The 22,352-nt window shown below is 42.3% G+C and overlaps 1 protein-coding gene across 1 annotated transcript in view; it reads right to left on the bottom strand.

Annotated features, from left to right (window-relative positions):
* Positions 1 to 22,352, bottom strand: part of LOC126379109 (probable multidrug resistance-associated protein lethal(2)03659) — a 62,320-nt gene that overhangs the window by 16,848 nt on the left and 23,120 nt on the right. Inside the window, exons 6-22 of the mRNA XM_050027714.1 lie at positions 21,495 to 21,599; positions 20,381 to 20,483; positions 16,850 to 17,081; positions 16,043 to 16,199; positions 14,703 to 15,059; positions 13,855 to 14,002; positions 13,498 to 13,659; positions 12,586 to 12,715; positions 11,665 to 11,774; positions 10,735 to 10,860; positions 9,095 to 9,223; positions 6,387 to 6,486; positions 3,816 to 3,966; positions 3,197 to 3,267; positions 2,702 to 2,867; positions 2,071 to 2,197; positions 295 to 445 (exon numbers count right to left, since the gene is read on the bottom strand). Of these exons, the coding sequence (XP_049883671.1) occupies positions 295 to 445; positions 2,071 to 2,197; positions 2,702 to 2,867; positions 3,197 to 3,267; positions 3,816 to 3,966; positions 6,387 to 6,486; positions 9,095 to 9,223; positions 10,735 to 10,860; positions 11,665 to 11,774; positions 12,586 to 12,715; positions 13,498 to 13,659; positions 13,855 to 14,002; positions 14,703 to 15,059; positions 16,043 to 16,199; positions 16,850 to 17,081; positions 20,381 to 20,483; positions 21,495 to 21,599 (2,525 nt within the window). The remainder of the gene's footprint in view (positions 1 to 294; positions 446 to 2,070; positions 2,198 to 2,701; positions 2,868 to 3,196; positions 3,268 to 3,815; positions 3,967 to 6,386; positions 6,487 to 9,094; positions 9,224 to 10,734; positions 10,861 to 11,664; positions 11,775 to 12,585; positions 12,716 to 13,497; positions 13,660 to 13,854; positions 14,003 to 14,702; positions 15,060 to 16,042; positions 16,200 to 16,849; positions 17,082 to 20,380; positions 20,484 to 21,494; positions 21,600 to 22,352) is intronic.

Raw genomic sequence — 22,352 nt, forward strand, 5'->3', positions numbered from 1 at the left:
AATGACCTAAGCTCGGTCTGCGATTGTTGAAGTTAAGCAACTTTCGCAAAGGCCGGTCATAGGATGGGTGACCACAACAAAAAAAAAGTTTTCATCTCGAGCTCCTCCGTGCTTCGGAAGGCACGTTAAGCCGTTGGTCCCGGCTACATTAGCAGTCGTTAATAACCATCAATCCGCACTGGGCCCGCGTGATGGTTTAAGACCCGATCTCCCTATCCATCCATATGGAAGGCTCGTGCCCCAGCAGTGGGGACGTTAATGGGCTGATGATGATGACATGTCCCAAAGACTCACCAATAGCTTCAATCCTCTTGAGCTCTCGACTGGTGTTGAGGAACAAGCTTCGCAGCAGGAACAGCAGCGTGGCGACAACTGCTGTCGGCAGTAAAAGCCACCAGTTGACCAAGCAGACGACCACCAGAATCGCTATCACCTCCAGAAAGAACTGAAGAATAGAATAGATTATAATAGAAGTATAGAAATAGTTTATTATAAAAGGGCGCCAAACACAAACAAAAAAGACAACAACATGATATCAAATTAAAATATAGTATGATAAATACAGCAACAGCCTCCGTGGTCTAGTGGATAGAGCGTTAGGCTCACGATCTGGAGGTCCGGGTTCGATTCCCGACGGGGACATTGTCTAAATCACTTTGTGAAACTGTCCTTTGTTTGGTAAGGACATTTCAGGCTTGAATCACCTGATTGTCCGAAAAAGTAAGATAATTCCGTGCTTCGGAGGGCACGTTAAGCCGTTGGTCCCGGCTAATAGCCGTAAAAACACCTCTACCAACCCGCATTGGAGCAGCGTGGTGGTGTATGCTCCATACCCCCTCCGGTTGATTGAGGGGAGGCCTGTGCCCAGCAGTGGGACGTATATAGGCTGTTTATGTTTATGTATGTATGATAAATACAAGTTGTATCGCTGACTAATAATTAAGTATGTTGTCCTCTCTACCAGTTGCAGTGCCCTTGCTGGGTCCATGTTGATACTATAATACTTACTTCTGTATTTTTATAACACCACAATTTGTACGAACACATACATGGTCGCAATAAAACATTTCTATTTCTAAAAAAAATCCACTAACAATTACCAAAAAAAGCAAGACCGACTGAGATGAACTGCAAGCGAATGAAAAGTTATGGTATTTTCTTTTTTAATTTTTATTTAAAGAGCTTAGTCACTACGTGACATGTCGCTCTTTGGCAACTACATACAGGGTGTTAGTGACATCGTAACGAATACTGAGGGGGATGATTCAGACCATGATTCTGAGTTAATATCAAGTGGAATTTTCCGTCGCAAAATTCATGATTTTTGTTTTATTTTAATTATTTTAAATTCTATACTTTTGCGACGGAAAATTCCACTTGATATTAACTCAGAATAATGACCTAAATCAGCCCCCTCAGTATTCGTTACGTATAGGTTGCCATACAAGTAGGTATGTTTGTTAGTGACACCGTAACGAATACTGAGGGGGGTGATTCAGACCATGATTCTGAGTGGAATTTCCTGTAGGAAAATTCATGAAAATGTTTGTGTTTTTTTAATTTATTTTCCGTTCCATACTTTTGCGACGGAAAATTTCACTTGATATCGACTCAGAATCATGGTCTGAATCGACCTCAAAGTTTGTTGTATAGAAAAATATAGCAGGTTGAGCTTAGAACTCCGATAAATTATCGCAGTTTTAAACCAGTGGGACGTATATAGGCTGTTTATGGATATGACTTTTTGTTTATGAGTATGAAGTAATATATATCCCCCTAACATTATCCCATTTTTGACAGAGTCCGCTTACCTAACCCGAAGATTTCACAGGTCTGGTTTTTTACAGAAGGGACTGCCTGTCTGACCTAACCCGCGAAGGGAAAACCAGCCCAATACAAATTAGGTCACATATACCTCCGAAAATGCATTTCTCGGGAATCTGAGTTTCCTCACGATGTTTTCCTTTACCGCTGAACACGTGATAATAATTTATGACCCAAACATGAATTCGAAAATGTATTCGACAATCATTGGATTGACTATGAGGTAATGATAATGACAATACTTACCCCAAGACAGTCGACCAAGGCGACTGGCAGCAAGGTGTCCACCTGCCCTATATCCTTGGAGAAGCGGTTGAGGATACGCCCTGATGGATTGTGGTGGAAGAACCACATCGGAGCGTTCGTTACACCTCTGAAAAGAATAGTTATTTATTTAAAAAAAAAATTGTTTTTTGTTTACTGAGTGAGTGAGTGAGTCGGTCAGTCAGTGAACTTTCGCTTTTATATACAGGGTGTTATATCAACTCAGAATCATGGTCTGAACGATGGTACAGACCTTAGGGGGATGCCCCCCAGTATTCGTTACGGTGTCACTAACACCCATACCTACTTGTATAGCCACCTGTATGTACTTGTACGCGGTGTTAGTGGCATCATAACGAATACTGAGAGGGATGATTCAACTCATTATTCGGAGTTAATATCAAGTGAAATTTTCTATTACAAAAGTATAGAATTGAAAATAATAAAAAAAAAATTGCGACGGAAAATTCCACTTGATATCAACTCAGAATCATGGTCTGAATCATCCCTCAAAGTTTTCGTCACGATGTCACTAACACCTTGTATAGTTTGAACCCAGTTAGTACAGACCGATAGCCCAGTAGCCTATTAGACTGATAGACCAAAAGATTACCTGAACATGTGGTCGTGCAGCCGCGCCGAAGCGCGTATACACGTGTTGTAGAAGACGACCAGCTTGTTCCAAGTGAACACTGCGCATGTCACGATTAGCGCAGCGTACATCATCACACACTGCTCCCTCGTGAGGTGGAACACGTTGTTCGGAAGTGCTGTGAAGTCTGCAGAGAGAAATAAAAAGTAAATATTATATTCATTTAGAAATACAAATAACTCAATACGGGGTGATTTAGACCATGATTCTGAGTAAATATTGAGTGGAATTTTCCGTCACAAAATTCAACATTATTTTTTTTAAATTTCAAGTCTACTACAAAAGTAAACTACGTCTAGTCTAAATGGGTGTGTGCGTGCGTGTGTGTGTTATTTTTTATTGTTTTCAGTTCCACTATGGTAGTACTTTTGCGATGGAAAATTCCACTTGATATCAAGTGACCTGACATCTGCCTACCCCGGTGGGAAGTACGCGTGAGTTTATGTATGAAAATACCTGGAGGAGGATTGTCGGAGGAATTTCTGGCTGCGACCACTGCAGCGCTATTGGCCTCCTCGATATTTACCCTGCAAGGGAAGAGGCGCATATTTATTATTACACTTAACAGTCACCATGGTTTAGTGGTTGAGCATTGGGCTCATGATCCGGCGGTCATGGGTTCAAAATACAATCTCTAGTGTTGCTCTGCTCAGAACTATGTCCATACAGCCATGTCTTACGTATTTTTTTTCTTGATGATTAATGAAATGATGAAAGGTGATGATGATGAAACCTAAGCCCCCACCCTCGGAGTAGATTCCTACTCCGAACCCCAAACGAATTAACTCAAAAGTCCGCATAAACTTTCGAGTTATGAAGCGGCTTCCTGCCACGAAGCGAAAATAGGCAGATACACTTTGTTTATTGAATACTCCGATATAATAACACTCGCGAATGTCTTCCGACTAACTTAATGCGATCATTAACCACAAAACACCACTTCGTATTAATTATTTAGATTATTCAATGAAGAAAGCAACTGTCCCGTTTCCGTCTCCCGCCAAAAAGCCTCCCCTCATTATAAGTGTAAAAAAAATTACAGTATTTTTGTTTTTTTTTTTTTTAGTAGACTCACCACTCCTTGAGCCAGACGTCGGTGGCGGAGTAGAACACCTGCGCGCACAGGAACAGCGCGAACAGCAGCGACATCGCCAGCTTGCCGCCGCCGCTCTTGATGTACCCCACGTACACGCTGCTGGCCACCGAGCCCTTGTTCTGGCTCTCACCTGCAACACACCGGACACTTCATATAAAAACCCCATTTTATCGTGCGAGACAGACAATCCCCCCCCCCCCCTACTTATCACAACACCGATGCCACATCCAGGCCACTCCATACAGTGTCATTCTTACCGTGCGAGGGAGACAAACAATCCGCTCCCCCCTTACTCATCACAACGCCGATGCCACACCCGGGACACTCCGTACAAAAGCCTCATTTTTACCCTCGGGAGACAGACAATAAGCTCCCCCCCCTTATTTGGCATAATGCCAATGCCACACCCGGGAGCGGGACGTTTCATACAAAAACCTCTTCTTTCATTCTTACCGTGCGAAGAAGACAGACAATCCGCACCCCCCCGGCCCCTTACTTAGCACAATGCCGATGCCACACCCGGGACACTCCGTACAAAAGCCTCATTCTTACCGTGCGAGGGAGACAGACAGTCCGCGCTCTCCCTCTTACTCCGCACTACACCCCACTACTCATCACAACACCGATGCCACACCCAGGAAACTTCATGAAAAAGCCTCATTCCTACCGTGCGAGGGAGTTAGACAATCCGCACCCCCTCCCCCCCGGCCCCTTACTTAGCACAATGCCGATGCCACACCCGGGACACTTCGTACAAAAGCCTCATTCTTACCGTGCGAGGGAGACAGACAATCCCCCCTTACTCATCACAACATCGATGCCACACCCGGGACACTCCGTACAAAAGCATCATTCTTACCGTGCGAGGGAGACAGACAATCCCCCCCCTACTCATCACAACATCGATGCCACACCCAGGTCACTCCGTACAAAAGCCTCATTCTTACCGTGCGAGGGAGACAGACAATCCCCCCTTACTCATCACAACATCGATGCCACACCCAGGTCACTCCGTACAAAAGCCTCATTCTTACCGTGCGAGGGAGACAGACAATCCCCCCCTACTCATCACAACATCGATGCCACACCCAGGTCACTCCGTACAAAAGCCTCATTCTTACCGTGCGAGGGAGACAGACAATCCCCCCTTACTCATCACAACATCGATGCCACACCCAGGTCACTCCGTACAAAAGCCTCATTCTTACCGTGCGAGGGAGACAGACAATCCCCCCCCTACTCATCATAACATCGATGCCACACCCAGGTCACTCCGTACAAAAGCCTCATTCTTACCGTGCGAGGGAGACAGACAATCCCCCCCCTACTCATCACAACATCGATGCCACACCCAGGTCACTCCGTACAAAAGCCTCATTCTTACCGTGCGAGGGAGACAGACAATCCCCCCTTACTCATCACAACATCGATGCCACACCCAGGTCACTCCGTACAAAAGCCTCATTCTTACCGTGCGAGGGAGACAGACAATCCCCCCCCCTACTCATCATAACATCGATGCCACACCCAGGTCACTCCGTACAAAAGCCTCATTCTTACCGTGCGAGGGAGACAGACAATCCCCCCCCCTACTCATCACAACATCGATGCCACACCCAGGTCACTCCGTACAAAAGCCTCATTCTTACCGTGCGAGGGAGACAGACAATCCCCCCTTACTCATCACAACATCGATGCCACACCCAGGTCACTCCGTACAAAAGCCTCATTCTTACCGTGCGAGGGAGACAGACACTCCCCCCCCCTACTCATCATAACATCGATGCCACACCCAGGTCACTCCGTACAAAAGCCTCATTCTTACCGTGCGAGGGAGACAGACAATCCCCCCCCCTACTCATCACAACATCGATGCCACACCCAGGTCACTCCGTACAAAAGCCTCATTCTTACCGTGAGAGGGAGACAGACAATCCCCCCCCCTACTCATCACAACATCGATGCCACACCCAGGTCACTCCGTACAAAAGCCTCATTCTTACCGTGCGAGGGACAGACAATCCCCCCCCCTACTCATCACAACATCGATGCCACACCCAGGTCACTCCGTACAAAAGCCTCATTCTTACCGTGCGAGGGAGACAGACAATCCCCCAAAACTCTCCCCCCCCCCTTACTCATCACAATACCGATGACCACACCCGGGACATTTCATTCAAAAACCTTTTCTTTCGTTCTTACCGTGCGAGGGAGACAAAAGATAGTCCGCGTTCTCCCTCTTGCTCATCACATCACCGATTTAACACCCGGGACACTCCATACAAAAAGCCTCATTCTTACCGTGCGAGGGAGACAGAAGATAGTCCGCGTTCTCCCTCTTGCTCATCACAACACCGATTTCACACCCGGGACACTTCATAAAAAAGCCTCATTCCTACCGTGCGAGGGAGACAGACAACCGCCCCCCGTCCCCCTTACTCATCACAACACCGTGCCACACTCGCGCCACTCCGTACAAAAGCCTCATTCCTACCGTCCGATCCCTCGTCAGACAATGAAAAATATTTAAATTAATTCGTGGCAACATACCCTCGTATTTTGGATCCAAATTGTTGTCTAAATCCAGATTGAATGATAACTGTGACGCCTCGGACATTGATCGTTGCGTGCGCAGTTTATGGTTGTGTTCCTGCAAACATTAAACGAATAAATAAAAAATTGTTACAAACGAAATTTCCGCTGTAACGCGCGGAAATGCAGCGCCGGTGGCGAGCATTTGTACTAACTGTCAAAGTGTTCATAATAATACGACGCGCCGTCACTAGATGGCGCTCATTGACAATATAATAATAATAATAATAATTTATTTATTTCACGAAACATGTCTCATATGTGTTAGTAAACTTATTCTAGATGTTAGTCGCTTTATCTAATATTAGATGCTATGACATGCAAGTCACAGCATCTACGCAGATACGGGCAGTCGAGTCGCGCACTTATCATCGAGAGGGCGGGGTTGCCGCTGCCCCGCACCCTGCGCACCAGAGACGTGCATCGCTTCCTCATAGTCGTATAAAAGCAGTCAACGCGAGCTTCAGCGAACATGCCCGAGGCGCTACAGAAGCGAGGCAGCCGCAATAACACCCTAAAAGCGTTGTTGAACTGGACGCGGATAGCGTTGTATGCTTTCTGATTGAAATTCGCCCACAGGAAAATGCGAATATGAAAATACCTATACCAACAGAATCCCTAAACTTAAAAAACATTAAAACACATACATACATAAACTCACGCCTAAGAAGAAAACCGCCTGACGCCTGAGAAGTGTGTCAGGATCGAAGCAAATGGAATTCTATAGTCTCTGCTTACCCCGGTGGGAAAAAAACATTAAAAACACCCTTAAAAAGCTATATCTAAGCAACATATAAAGAACATATCATACATACCTATTCATTAACTACACAATACACATACATTCTCTCTAACACACACAAATACGGTTAGTGGAAGGCAGTTTCCGACACCAAGAGGCTTAGAATCTCGTAGGTCTAACCAAACACATATCCACATGCTCACATACATAATGTACACGACATAAGTGTTGTCTTAAAACTAATATAATTAATAACAATGGAAATAAATAATAAATTTAAAGAAAAACTGTTGAAATAAAACACATCACTGTTTAAAAATAGTAAGTAAAACAATGGCCCCGATTCCTGCAGACACCGCCTAATTTTATTTTAAGTTATATCCGTCATTTTCATATCCGTCGAAAAGGAAAGGGACAGATGATTCACAGCTCTTAATTTTAGGAAGAATGAGTAAATGAATGAATAACCCGGGCGACTCAAAAGGTACGTCGCTGGTATGCAATCCGTTTGACGTGCTGTCTACTTAACTGTGTCGGGTTATTGACGGATGTAAAATTTTTAGACGGTTGATTTAGATTTGTGCTTAAAATTGACGTGTGTTCCATAAATTTTATGCTTGTCGATTACTCGTCCCTTTCCTTTTCGGCGGATAAGAAAATGACAGAAATAACTTAAAATAAAATAAGATGGTATTTGCAGGAATTAGCACCAATTTCTAAAACAAGATATAATGAAGCGATGGCATGCCAGGACAAACCCAAGACGGTTAGCGACATCTAGTTACTCCATGGCGAACTAAAGTAACAATATACTACAGTAACTAAGCAAACTACTAAAAAGAACGCCGGCGAGCATTGGGTAGTTTTCTAGGTCATAAATAATATTCTGATTATACATTGTTATAGGTTTACGCGGTTACTATCATAATTAAAACACATAATAACGGATTCTTACCGCGTTTAAATCAGGGATATGAGACTTCCGATATTTCGACACTGTTGCAAGTGCCATGATCACGGGATGACTGATGAGATTGCAGTGGAGTAGGTAGATCCATAATTTTCTACGGGCAGACATATCTGTCTACCCTCTTTCTTTGCCGCTTGTTTATGTATTTGATATCGGAATGTTGTTGTTGCTGGATATGTCTGCTCGTAGAATATTATGGATCTACCTACTCCACTCCAATCTCATCAGTCATCCCGTGATCATGTCACTTGCAACAGTGTCGAAATATCAGGAGTCTCATATCCAAATCAAATCAAATATACTTTATTGCACAGAACTAAAATATATATATATGTATATATATAATATATATTAATATCCCTATTTTAAACGCGGTAAGAACCCGTTATTATGTGTTTTAATTAATATTCCGATTACTAAATAAAGACTAGAATATAAAGGATTCAAATCTAATAATACTTAGTTACAAGTATAGGTATAATAATAACTAACACTTCGTTTTATATCTGCTTTTAGAGGATCTGTATTGACCATAGGGTTGAACACCTATGGGGAAAGAATTACAAGATTAATTAGTGATGTGTAACTATTATTTTGAGGAGCTCGGTAGCGCAGCGGTAAACGCGCTCGGTCTGCGATTGTTGAAGTTAAGCAACTTTCGCAAAGGCCGGTCATAGGATGGGTGACCACAAAAAAAAAGTGTTCATCTCGAGCTCCTCCGTGCTTCTGAAGGCACGTTAAGCCGTTGGTCTCGGCTGCATTAGCAGTCGTTAATAACCACCAATCCGCACTGGGCCCGCGTGATGGTTTAAGGCCCGATCTCCCTATCCATCCATAGGGAAGGCCCGTGCCCCAGCAGTGGGGACGTTAATGGGCTGGTGATGATGATGAACATATTCCACCTCACAATCCACACGATAAGAAGAATAAAGTGTCAAAGAAAATTCAACATACCGTGCTCTCCTGCGTCTCGTAGCTGGTCTTCTTCTGCTTCTCCTCGTGATCTCTCTCTCCCATCTCCACCAGCTTGTTGAACTCCACCGCGCCGCTCTTCAGCTCGCTGTACGTACCCTGGGCTACGATCTGGAGACAATATTGGCGACCATTTTAAAACTAAAATCCATGAATAACGCGGAAGAATAAAATAGGCATCTCGCTGAATAACCTAAAATTGACGTGTGTTCCAAAAAAATTTATGCCTGTCCATTACCCGTCTAACATGTCCGTAGTCGTTACATATGAGCCATGTCAGGGGCCTTTCGCGGCTCAATAGTAACCCTGACACCAGGGTTGATGAGGTCGGTAATACAACTTAACTACACGATTAAAATTCAAATTCAAAAATATCTTTATTCAGTAGGTACCATAGTTACACTTTGAACCGTAAATTTTTACATAACCAACGTCTCATCCGCCTAAAACTACTGCAGCTTCTCACAACCTGTATAGCCGGGGAAAAGAAGCTGCAAGAAAACCCTCGGCGCAGGGCCCTAGACGTTCTTTAAAAAAACATAAAATATTGTTATACAATTGTGTAATTTAGCTGCCTAATATCAGTTCTCAGACAGTTAATCCATGCATTCATATCTTCTACGTAAATCATCATCATCAGCCGTACGACGCCCACTGCTGGGCATAGGCCTCCCCCAAGTCTTCTAAATAATCACCAACTTTATAATAACCTTTTTTGCAAAGTTTCTGTTTAATTACTGTCTTAAAACAATTAAAAGGCAAATTCTGAATGTCAATTGGAATCTTATTGTAAAAACGCATACATAGATAGAAGAAGACCCGTCTTTTTCTGCGGATAAGAAAATGACAGGTATGACTTAAAAAAAATAACAAAAAAAAACCGACTTCAAACGCATAACTAAAAAGCAATAAATAAATTTACTTCGCACTAAGTAATAAGTACGTATTTTCAATTAGTTAATTAATTTTATAATTCTGAAGGCGGTGCCAAGTAAATGCTACAACGAGGTACCGATTCATATATTTTTCAAATACTGATTATTTTGTGATTGCTTTAATATGGGTATTTAACAATATTGTGTGTACATAGTAATTTGATATTGTAGTAGGGTTGTTTTTTGAAAATTCCCCTCGATTTCTCTGATCTCCCATCATCAGACCCTGACTTCCTTGACATGGGACCACCTTGGGAATATCTCCTTTCGAACAAAAAAAGAATTATGAAAATCGGTTCATAAACAAAAAAAAATAATTCAAAAATATTTATTTTTCAAAATTGGCTTACAAAGTTAGCGCTTTTTGAACGTCAAACAAAATTAAATTACATATTATGTAACTAGCTGTAAAACTACTACCACATCGGAATCTGTAACGCTGAGGGAAAGACGTGGCCAGAAAACCTCCCAGCACAGGGCCCTAGTCCTACTGTTTCATGTTTTCCTTTCTTTTCTTTTTTTTTAATCCAGTTTGTATTACATAATTTATGGACTTAAATACAATGGTATTCCAAACGACCAAGTTATCCCTTTTTTGAAGTCAGTAAAAATAGGGTTGATGGGGTTGGTAATCCACCTTACAACCCACACGAGAGGAGAAGACTTAAAAAAACCACACCAACATACCTTGCCCCCCCTCATGACACACACGGCGTCAGCGTGTCTGGCGTACTGCACGTGGTGCGTCACCAGCACGGTCGCCTTGTCGCGGAGGAAGCCGCGGATGCACTCCTCATAGATCGCTTGGGCCACCTGTAACGCAAAATCCAAAACCACGTGATATCAATTGGGTCGTGTACGGTCACGAGCATTAATATGTATATATATAATAATACGTTAAATTGTAAGCAATATGATACGATTCATAATTATTCGACAGTTCACAATCTCGCGAGATTCAAATCGATAGATTATAATCTAACGTTATTTACAATTTTACGGTGACATATACACCTTGGTACCATGTCACATTAACTTTTTTTGACAAATTGAACTGCAAGTCTCACTAAATGTCAAATATGTTAGTGCGACGGAGTCCTAAAGTGGGTACATTATATTGCACATGACTGTACTAGGTTCAAGATAAATTATGAAACTAGCTATACGTACGTACAGGCTGTTTATGTATGTATTTGTAGTTTATACAAGATTATTTTTATCCATAGAGTATTCGTAGTCTAAGTATATTGTTATATATATAATAGGTATACGGGTATGTATGTAGGTATAGTATATTTTATATGTGTATATATTTATAGAGGTTTAGGCATATGTTTGTGTATATATATTTTTTAAACGGTTTTATATGTAGATATAATTATTATAATGTATTTAATATATTGCACCTGTTTTTATTCTTCCGCAGTTACTCTAATACTACCTCTGGGTTGGCTGGAAGAGATCTCTCTTAGAGATAAGTCCACCCTTGTAAACGTCCATTTCTTGTGTGTGATCTAACTAGTTGTTAAGTGCAATAAAGTATATTTAATAAAGGACAACTCTTTATTGCATACAACACACAAAACAAGACACATTCAAAGTTGAAGCAAACCTCACCTTAGCGTCGACAGCGGCTAGCGGATCGTCCAAGAGATAGACATCTGCATGTTGGTACACGCACCGCGCCAGAGATATCCTCGCGCGTTGACCACCAGACAGAGAGGCACCTGGAGCATTTACATAACATAACATAAACAGCCTATATACGTCCCACTGCTGGGCACAGGCCTCTCCTCAATCAAACGGAGGGGGTATGGAGCATACTCCACCACGCTGCTCCACTGCGGGTAGGTGGAGTTGTTTTTACTACTAATAGCCGGGACTAACGGGTTAACGTGCCCTCCGAAACACGGAACCATCTTACTTTTTCGGACAATCAGATGATTCAAGTCTGAAAAGTCCTTACCAAACAAAGGACAGTCTCACAAAGTGATTTCGACATTGTCCCCATCGGGAATCGAACCCGGACCTCCAGATCGTGAGCCTAACGCTCTAACCACTAGACCACGGAGGCTGTTGCCTGGAGCATTTATTTATTTATTATTTGGCGGCGAGGGTGTGCTGCCAAAGGACGTTTTTCGGGGTACCGAACTGAGCATAGTACCCCGCTAGCCACAAGTTGGTAGTGTGACTAGGGATCGACGATCCAACAGTGTTGTGTTGGATGTTGTATATATGCGTCTTGCTGTGTAAACTTCAATATCGCGTTTCACGACCGCTTGAAGACTGCATTATAGAATGTGGCGCCATCTGTTGCATGTGAGCGGAACTAGGTGGCCAACTAGTTGGATCGTCGATCCCTAGTCACACTACCAACTTGTGACTGGGGGGGGTATTATGCCCTGTTCGATACCAGGAAAACATGCTTTAGCGGTAGCAGATTCTCGCCACCAAACATCTTTTACACTGCATTTGTGGCACGTAAAGAAATCTTATCTTCTAAAATCAATAAAAACATTATCAACATAATAAACCTACCTCGTTCGCCAACGATAGTCTTGTCTCCATGCGAGAGTATCTCGAGGTCACTCTTGAGCTGGCAACACTTGATGACCTGCTTGTACCGCCGCAGGTCCATGTCTTGACCGAACAGGATGTTCTGGCGGACCTGAACAAGTGGAAAACACGTGAAGTCGAAATAAACAAAGGTAACCAATGCTGCCTTTATCAAAACTTACAAGTCTACACGCTCACAAGGTACATACATAATCTCACACCTATATTATAGAATTCCATTTGCTTCGATCCTGACACACTTCTCTTGCTTCCTCCACATTCATCAATCGCTTCATACACGCACGCTGGTTCAGAGTAGATCGTATTAAACCTTTTCTAAGGTCATCTCCAATTTGTCAATGTAAGTCCTTCTAGGTATTCCTCTGCCAGCCCTACGAACAACTTTCGCTTTATATACCGCTTTCGCAATTCTATTATCCTTCACAAGCTACAAGTTACTCATAAAATGTTAATAAAAAAGGAGAGGATAAACAAGTCTGACACCCTGAAGAAGAAGGTGGGCGGCAGCACGCAGGGAGCGGTCCACGTAGCATACTGCTGTATTGAATAGAAAACCATGTGGCCAGCTAGTTCCGCTCGCATGCAACAGATGGCGCCACATTCAATAATGCAGTCTTGAAGCAGTCGTGAAACGCGCTATCGAAGTTTACACAGCGAGACGCATATATACAACTTCCAACATAACACCGTTGGATCGTCCATCACTACCAACTTGTGGCTAGCGGGTACCCCGAGAAACATCCTTTGGCGGCAGCACACCCTCACCGCCAAAACCATAACCTGTGGTCACGATCCTCAGCAGTGAGGGAACGACGAAGAAGAAGTGACGATGAATAATGGCTGCAGTTTATGATATACTGAAACAATACTCACGGAAGCCTCGAACAACCAGGGGTCCTGCGAGGCATACGCCACCACGCCATTGACCCTGAGGGTTCCACTGGTGGGTGACAGCTCTCGTAACATCGCCTGCAGCAGCGTCGACTTCCCAGAGCCAACTGTGCCCACTACAGTCGTCAGGGATTCCGGTTTGATCTGGAAAAGGAATAAAACGAGTTAATAAAACCCTTTCTTTTTTGTTTGTGGTCACCCATCCTATGACCGGCCTTTGCGAAAGTTGCTTAACTTCAACAATCGCAGACCGAGCGCGTTTACCGCTGCGCCACCGAGCTCCTCCGTTTAAAATAAATAAAAATGAAAAAATATGTACCACAATATTATACAACTCACGGTAAGATTAATATCACTGAGTGCTGGTATCTTCCTCTCCTGGGTCACGTCGCCGGCGTTCTTCCAGTGCGCTGTGAACCCCTTCAGGGTGATCAGCTCCTGTTTACCACGGTCCAGGTTCGAGTCGGACTTTATGTATGTTTGTTGTCTGAAATGGTCATGAATTAAGAATATTATTTAGGTTAAAAAAATCTAGAGTCTAACTCGCGTACCATCATCTCCAAGTTTCAAGGTTAGCCCAGCTGACGTCATCCCGCCCTGGGTTACCATTTCGTAAAACATTAAAATACCCACGACCAAATTATGAAATTGAAATTTTCCTTAAAAAAGTAGCATGAAGAATGACTCTTAAATGAATGATGACTTATTTTAGATTTGCCTCGAATGATATTAACTACTTACCCGGACAAACGGGGAGCGCTAAGGGCTCTCCCCCGGAACGAACCTGTGACACAGCCGAACAGGGCTCATCATCATCTCTCTAGCATTATACCGTTTTTCACAGGGTCCGCTTACCTAACCTTAAGATTTGACAGGTCCGAGGTAAGAGTTTTTTACAGAAACGACTACCTGTCTGACCTTCCAACCCGCAAAGGGAAAACCAGCCCAATACAGATTAGGTCTCATACCTTCGAAAATGCATTTCTCGGGAGTGTGGGTTTCCTCACGACGTTTTCCTTCACCGCTGAGCACGTGATAATCCAAACAAATCCAAACGAATTCGAAAACAAATTCGACAATCATTGGTTTAGGCCTGTGCTGGATTCGAACTAGCGACCTCAAAGTGATAGGCAAGCGTTCTACCAACTGGTCTACCACGGCTAAAAAAAATACTTTTTTTAACTTACCCATTGCCAATCTTTTCAAAAACTTTCGTCTTCTCAGTCGTCTCTTCACTTATATTCAACAAGTCGACGCCATCTTGGTTATCGACTTCGGGCAAAAGCAAGAACTCTTGCATCCTCTTCACACTGACATAGGCTTCCAAAGTGAAAGTGATTGCTAAAGGCAAAAAATCCACCAAAGTGTACTTTAGCATTTCGTAGTAGGAAAAGATGACGAACACTTTAGCAGCTGTCAAATCGTTATCTAAAGCAAGGAAAGATATGATGGAAAGAAAGATGGCCACTTTGGTGTTCAGTTTTACACAGGACAGCATCACAGCCCGGAGCCACGACATTTTTTTTATAACGTTCATTTCTTTTCTGCAACAAAAGATACCATCTGTTAGTGCCAACAACTTACCGCTGTGTTAAACAAGTCATCCAAATTGAGACATTAACGGCTTCCGTGGTCCAGTGGTTAAGCGTTAGGCTCACGTTCTGAGTCAAATCCCGGTGGGGACATATCACAAAAATTACTTTGTGATCCCTAGTTTGGTTAGGACATTACAGGCTGATCACCTGATTGTCCGAAAGTAAGACGATCCGTGCTTCGAAAGGCACGTTACGCCGTTGGTCCCGGTTACTACTTACTTATGTAAGTACGTAGTCGTTACATCAGTCATGTCAGGGGCTTTGACGGCTCAATAGTAACCCTGACACCGGGGTTGATGAAGTTGGTAATGCACCTCATAACCCACACGGTAGAAGAACTATATTTTTTTGGGGAATCTGGCCAGCAAACTCCCTCGTTGAATGTAATGTTTATTGGAGGCGTTTGAGGCGAAAGAAGTGAGATAGGACAGGGAGAAGTGGAACGCAGAGTACAGCCCTTTGCCATAGAATAAGGAATATTACTACGTATAGAACGGCAACTCTCCGCTCCCCACCAGCGGCTGAGCTAGGTTTACCTCACCCCTCGGTCTTACTTTAGTCTTCAATCGCCTGGCGTCAGACGCCACACACACAGATGTGCGTGTACGATAACTTTTTTTTGACGTGACTTATTGTAGATTTGCCGCAGATGGCATTAACTACTTGGGCGGACAAATGGGGAGCGCTCCCAATTCGCAATTTTTCCTCACCTTATGGTTGTCTGGAAGAAATCGCTTTAAGCGATAAGGCCGCCATTGCTTTTTATTTTGGTGTACAACCCGGTACAACGTTTAAGACAACAGGCCTGAGGGTGCCCAGCGAACCTCGGCTCAGGGTGTCTGCGAGGAAAAATAATCTGGACCAAAGAGGCCGTTGCATAAAAATATAGTTGGCGCTGTCTAACTCCTACTTTTGGTAGAGCCACCACTTACTTCCTGGCTTGTCCGATGATCCTCACGAAGGCCTCCTCCCAGGCGTACATCTTGATGGCCTCGATGCTCTGTATCACCTCGTTCATCAGCCGGATGCGGTTGTCAGTCCTGATGGCTGTCTTGCGGCGCAACTTGCTCGATATCTTGCCCAGGTACGCTGTGGAGTCATGACACCTTGATGATGGTGATGTTTTGATGCACATACATACATACATAAATAGCCTATATACGGCCCATTGCTGGGCACAGGCTTCCCCTCAATCAACCGGAGGGGGTATTGATGCACACGAGGTACAAATTCAATTCAAATTCAAAAATATCTTTATTCAGTAGGTAACATAGTTACACTTTGATTCTTCATTTTTTACATAACATACGTCTCATCCGCCTAAAACTACTGCAGCTTTTCACAACCTGTATAGCCGGGGAAAAGAAGCTGCAAGGAAAAGCTCGGCACAGGGCCTTAGACGTTCTTTTAAAAAAATAAACATAAAATATTTTGATACAATTGAGTAATTTAGCTGCCTAATATAAGTTCTCAGACAATTAATCCCATGCATTCATATTTTCTAAATAATCACTAACTTTATAATAACCTTTTTTGTAAAGAAAGAGAGGAAGGGGAAGACCAGGAAGAGCTTACATGGAACAGATTAAAGAAAAGGTTAACGTCGTGTCTTATAGGGAAGTCAAGGAATTGGCCTTTGATAGACTGGAATGGAAAATGCTACACCGACAAGAGCGTGGCGTGGCTCTTAAACTGATGGTAATGAGTGTAGAAAGGAAAAAGTGAAATCTCGTACAAACCTTGTAGCGGTATGAACATCAGCAGGAACGCGACTCCAGAGAGCGTGGCAACACCGATCTGCCTGTACATCAAGTAAATGATGAGCACACACTCTATGGGGGTCCTGACCAGGTCCACCAGGAACAGAGACGCCATGTCGAACCGCTGGGCGTCTGTCGTCAGCAGGTTCACCACATGGCCGGCCAAGCCTTCCGAGGCTTTGCCGCCTACAGTCAAATCTAGGCGGAGAAGCTGGAAGAAGACATTGGTTAAGAAAAACTGGTTTGTTCCGATCATACACCTCGCATCAATAGACAACCACGGAATAGAAGAAAAAAATGAAAAAAGAAAACCCCAAAAAGAAAAAATGAAAAAAAGAAAACCTCAAAAAAAAAAGAAAAAAAACCCGCTGTCACCGGGCCAACCCTACTCCCCTACTACCCTTGACGTAAGGGACAAATGACAGGTTTTCAGGAGAAACAAAAAACATTTCTTGATACTTAAAGTCTCATAACTTTCGTCATTCTAAACGTATTGAAAGACGTTAAATACCATAATTCTTAGAATTTTCTTGTCTACCACTTAAAAATAGAATTACTTTAATAACTAGCAAAATAAGAAAGTTACTAACCCTTACGCCCTTGTGTTATTTAAAAAACTTCCCTTACAACTATTAGGTAAACATTTTTTTTTTGCATTTTTGGGTTGTAAAAGTCAGATTTTTTAATATTTTGTGTATTTTTGGGTTGTAAAGGTCAGTTTTTTAAATATTTTGGTAAAATATTGAAGTAAAGGTCTGTAAAAATTCACAACAATTGGTTAAAATCACTTATATTTATTGAAATTATAGTTGAATTTTACTTTGAGACATCTAAACACCATGTGCTTGAATATGTTTGCCGATTTATAATAATAGGCAAATTAAAAAACACATACTTATTAAACATTTGTGTCATTTTAAACTTATTGTATCTAGTTTTGTTGAAATGCAGGTAAATTACCTATAGTCTTAGGTTATCAGATTGAGAACAACATACAACAGAATTGACAGAATCGCACTTCACAGACACATTTTTCTTTTTAGCTTTCGGCATCATTAAAAAGTATCGCCCCTTCGATTTGAATTCTAAACAAAACGTGTCCTACTCTGATGGCGCTTGAACACAACCACTGTGAACGCAACTGAGGAGCCGAGCCATTACCGTGGGTCGCGAACCCGCGAGCGGGTACGGGTAGGGAGGGCCACAAGGCTCCGTCCTCTCCTTTACTATTTTCATGGTATACTAGTGACATTCCCAAATCCCTTAAGACCGAACTAGCTTTATTTGTGGATGATACAGCCATCTATTCTTCGTGCCGTGGTCGAGTTATGATGACCGGAATTCTCCAACGCGCGGCCTTGGGCAAGTGGTTTCGCAAATGGAGAATCGAGGTAAAACCGGAAAAAAGTGCAGCGGTGTACTTTTCAAAGGGCTATTATAACACGCCACGGTCACGCCGTTAACTTAAAGTCATCAAGATGTTTGGCAAGCCGATCCCTTGGGAGGAGCAAGTCAAATATCTCGGCGTAGTCTTAGATAGACGTCTTCCTTTCAAGGTCCATATCAGACGTGTGCGCGATCGCGCCGCGTGTGTAATGGGCCGTCTTCGTTGTCTCCTTAACAAGCGTAGTAAATTGCATCCTTCCGATCATGACCAATGCAGGGGTAGTTTTTGCTCACGCGAGACCCTCTCAAATCCACTGCCTACAGGTAATACAAAATCGTTTCATGCGGAAAGCCACGGGAACTCCGTGGTTCCTTCGAAATGAAAATCTGCACATTGACCTAGGTCTGCCAACCATTGCCAAATGGCTCAAATTAGCTTCAAAACTTTTTTCGATTCTGCTCCGCACCACCCAAATCCTTTGGTAGTTGCGGCTTCTGAATACATCCAGCTTAGGGACGGTACTGAAAAGTATCGGCGTCCGAAGGACGTAATATACGATCCCGACGACACGATTACTCTAGTCATAGTTGCAGCCAATCAGCTCGCGACTCCAAACACTTCAGGACCCCGATACCGACCCCACCGGCGTGGTCGACGACTTAAGCAGCGCTTAATCGTTATCGACCCACTAGAGTCGATTAATTTCTTCAAATATTTTTCCTCTCAGACGACGCCCTGAGCAGAGGTTCGCGCCCAACTGGGCACCCTCAGACCTGTTCTCTTAAACGTTGTACCGGGTGAGAGCCTTCAGCGCTCGCCATTTTTTCCGGCCAAGTAGTTAATGCCATCTGCGGCAAATCAACATAAGTCACGTCAAAAAAAGGGTGTGGAGGGGATTCGGTGCACGTACACGTGGGCGTAGGCATAAAATGTACGGCGAAAGAGTTGAGTAGTGTAATAAGGTCTTAAGCGAAGTTCTATCTTTGTTTATTTCTAAATGAAAGAATAATAATTAGTCTACCAGTTTAGGTTGTATGGTAAATATAAAACTACAAGATTTTTAAACACAGCGGACTCATTGCTAGTTACGTCGTGTTAATACGTGTAGACATAAATGACAAAATAAATAACAACAGTTACTTACGTCCCTATATCAATATTGTTTGTTATAATTTCATGTTAGCTTTAGTGTCGTAAAAGACATTGTCATAATTTAAATAACTTTTTTATAAATCAAGACCCTTACATCACTTAAGTAAAAAAAAATTGTGATATACGTCATACTTTCAAAATCTTGGGTCCTTTACGCCGTTTTGTTCAAAAATATCAGAATATTCAATCGTTAATAAAATAAAAAATATGAGAGCTATTGGTATTTCAAATGTATCAATCGATGGAGAAAAACAAGCTCTATCGAATAATGCAATAAAAAAATTGACCAAATGTCCCTTACAGCAATTGAAATTTCCAGCGACGATATATATATACAGGGTGTTAGTGACATCGTAACGAAAACTTTGAGGGATGATTCAGACCATGATTCTGAGTTGATATCAAGTGGAATTTTCCGTCGCAAAAGTATGGATAGGAAAATAATTAAAAAAGACACAAAAAAATTCTTGAATTTTTTGACAGGAAATTCCACTTAATATCAACTCAGAATCATGGTCTGAATCATCCCCCTCAATATTCGTTACGGTGTCACTAACACCCATACCTACTTGTATGGCTACCGTATGTACTTGTACGGGGTGTAAGTGACATCGTAACGAATACTGAGAGGGATGTTTCAGCTGATTATTCTGAGTTAATATCAAGTGGAATTTTCCATCGCAAATGTATAGAATTGAAAATAATTTTAAAAAACTAAAAAAAGTACATGATTTTTGCGACGGAAAAATCCACTTGATATCGACTCAGAATCATGGTCTGACGCATCCCTCAAAGTTTTCGTTACGATGTCACTAACACCCTATATATATATATATATATAAAGGGTGTTAGTGACATCGTAACGAAAACTTTCCACTTGATATCGACTCAGAATCATGGTCTGAATCATCCCTCAAAGTTTTCGTTACGACGTCACTAACACCCTGTATATAGAAATAAAAAATATTTACCTTTCTATATATGAGCGAGCAACACGCCACTCGTATTTTTACACTCATGGTCAATAACCACAGCAACATTGGGTGTATTATCGTTGCGTTCAATGCCATTAGCCTGAAAAATAAAATACATTTTTTTAAAGGATTTATACATAGATTTACTACTACCGTAGATTGAACATCATCGCTCAAAAAGTGGGACGCAAAGTTACTGTTAATATAGCGACGTCGACAGTACTTTAACCTCAGTGCACGATTAGGCGCCGACCTGGCAACACGGGGAAGTGCGTGGTAAAAACTTGCAAAAATAGAAGCTCAAAGCGAAAAAGGAAGAATGGAACATCATATTTCTAATAAGTAATGACATTATGCATGTTATCATAGTATAAACATTTAAATTTTCACAGTAAAACCCGCCAAAATTATTATTTTAGATCAAAATACACTAAAATAAGTGCTCCCGGTCAATCCGAGTCGCAGTATAAGCCGAATAAAGTCGCGACAAATGTGATAAAACTACTGCTCTCAGGTGGGGAGGGGCTCGTCGTAATCGAACAATTCAGCAATTCTCTTGAATAATGTTATATTTTCATAAACAATGTTAAACTCTCCAACTCTTCATAGCAGATTACCGCAACCGAACAAAAGTTCCGTCACCGCCTTTTTAATAAAAAGGCGGGAAAACGTTCCCGTTCGAAAAAGAAGAAATCAAAATAAAACAAAAGAAATAATATGCCAGTTCCAAATTAAAAATAATAAAGTCATGACACAGATTCACGACTTTATTCCGTCTGTTATTAAGTTATATATTCTAATAATAATTAAATAATAAAATAAACAGTAAGAACCCTAGCACTTTATTATACGTTAATACTGAGTTAGTCATCTTTGATTTCGCTCGCTAATAGGATCCATTTTTTCTTTCGAGGCAAAGAACCTTATATTTATTTGCATGTATTTATTGGTAAGTTGTACTTATAGTTTGTACCCGCAAACCCGGTTGCCTGGAAGAAATCGCTTTAAGCGATAAGGCCGCCATTTGCCATTTACTTAGTTGAGAGTCTTTTTGTAATTATTTCTTTTTATTTTGGTGCAATAAAGTGTAAAAATTAAGAATACAACTTACCCAACCACGCCCAAAGCATACAAATAAGCTTGTTGCGATGTTATACCCGAATGTGACGGCGAAAAGTATTTTATTAACCCTTCTAGACACATTGGTATTGATAACCTGAAAAATAAATAAAACAGGGTGTTAGTGTCACCGTAACGAATACTGAGGGGGATGATTCAGACCATGACTGTTTTTTTTTTAGATTTTTTAAAATATTTTCAATTCTATACTTTTGCGATGGAAAATTCCACTTGATATTAACTCAGAATAGTGAGCTGAATCATCCCCCTCAGTATTCGTTACGATGTCACTTACACCCCGTACAAGCACGTACAGGTAGCCATACAAGTAGGTATGGGTGTTAGTTACACCGTAACAAATACTAAGGGGGGTGATTTTGACCATGATTCTGAGTTGATATCAAGTGGAATTTCCTGTCGGGATTATACACGTCCCACTGCTGGGCACAGGCCTCCCCTCAATCAACCGGAGGTGGTATGGAGCATACTCCACCACGCTGCAGCGCGCTGCTTCACTGCGGGTTGGTGGAGTTATTTGGGCTACTATCTCGGGACCAACGGCTTAGCGTGCTTTCCGAAGCACGGAATCATGTTACTTTTTCGGACAATCAGGTGATTCAAGCCTGAAAATTCCTTACCAAACAAAGGACAGTCTCACAAAGTGATTTCGACAATGTCCCCATCGGGAACCGAACCCGGACCTCGAGATCGTGAGCCCAACGCTCGAAGCACTAGACCACGGAGGCTGTTACTAACATAAGATCACGCCTACTTCCCGGTGGGGTAGGCAGTGTTCACGGAATTACACTTACTACGATCCTGACACACTTTCGTATCTTCCATTCTTATT

This window comes from Pectinophora gossypiella, chromosome 28 (assembly GCF_024362695.1).
Source record: "Pectinophora gossypiella chromosome 28, ilPecGoss1.1, whole genome shotgun sequence".
NCBI lineage: Eukaryota > Metazoa > Arthropoda > Insecta > Lepidoptera > Gelechiidae > Pectinophora > Pectinophora gossypiella.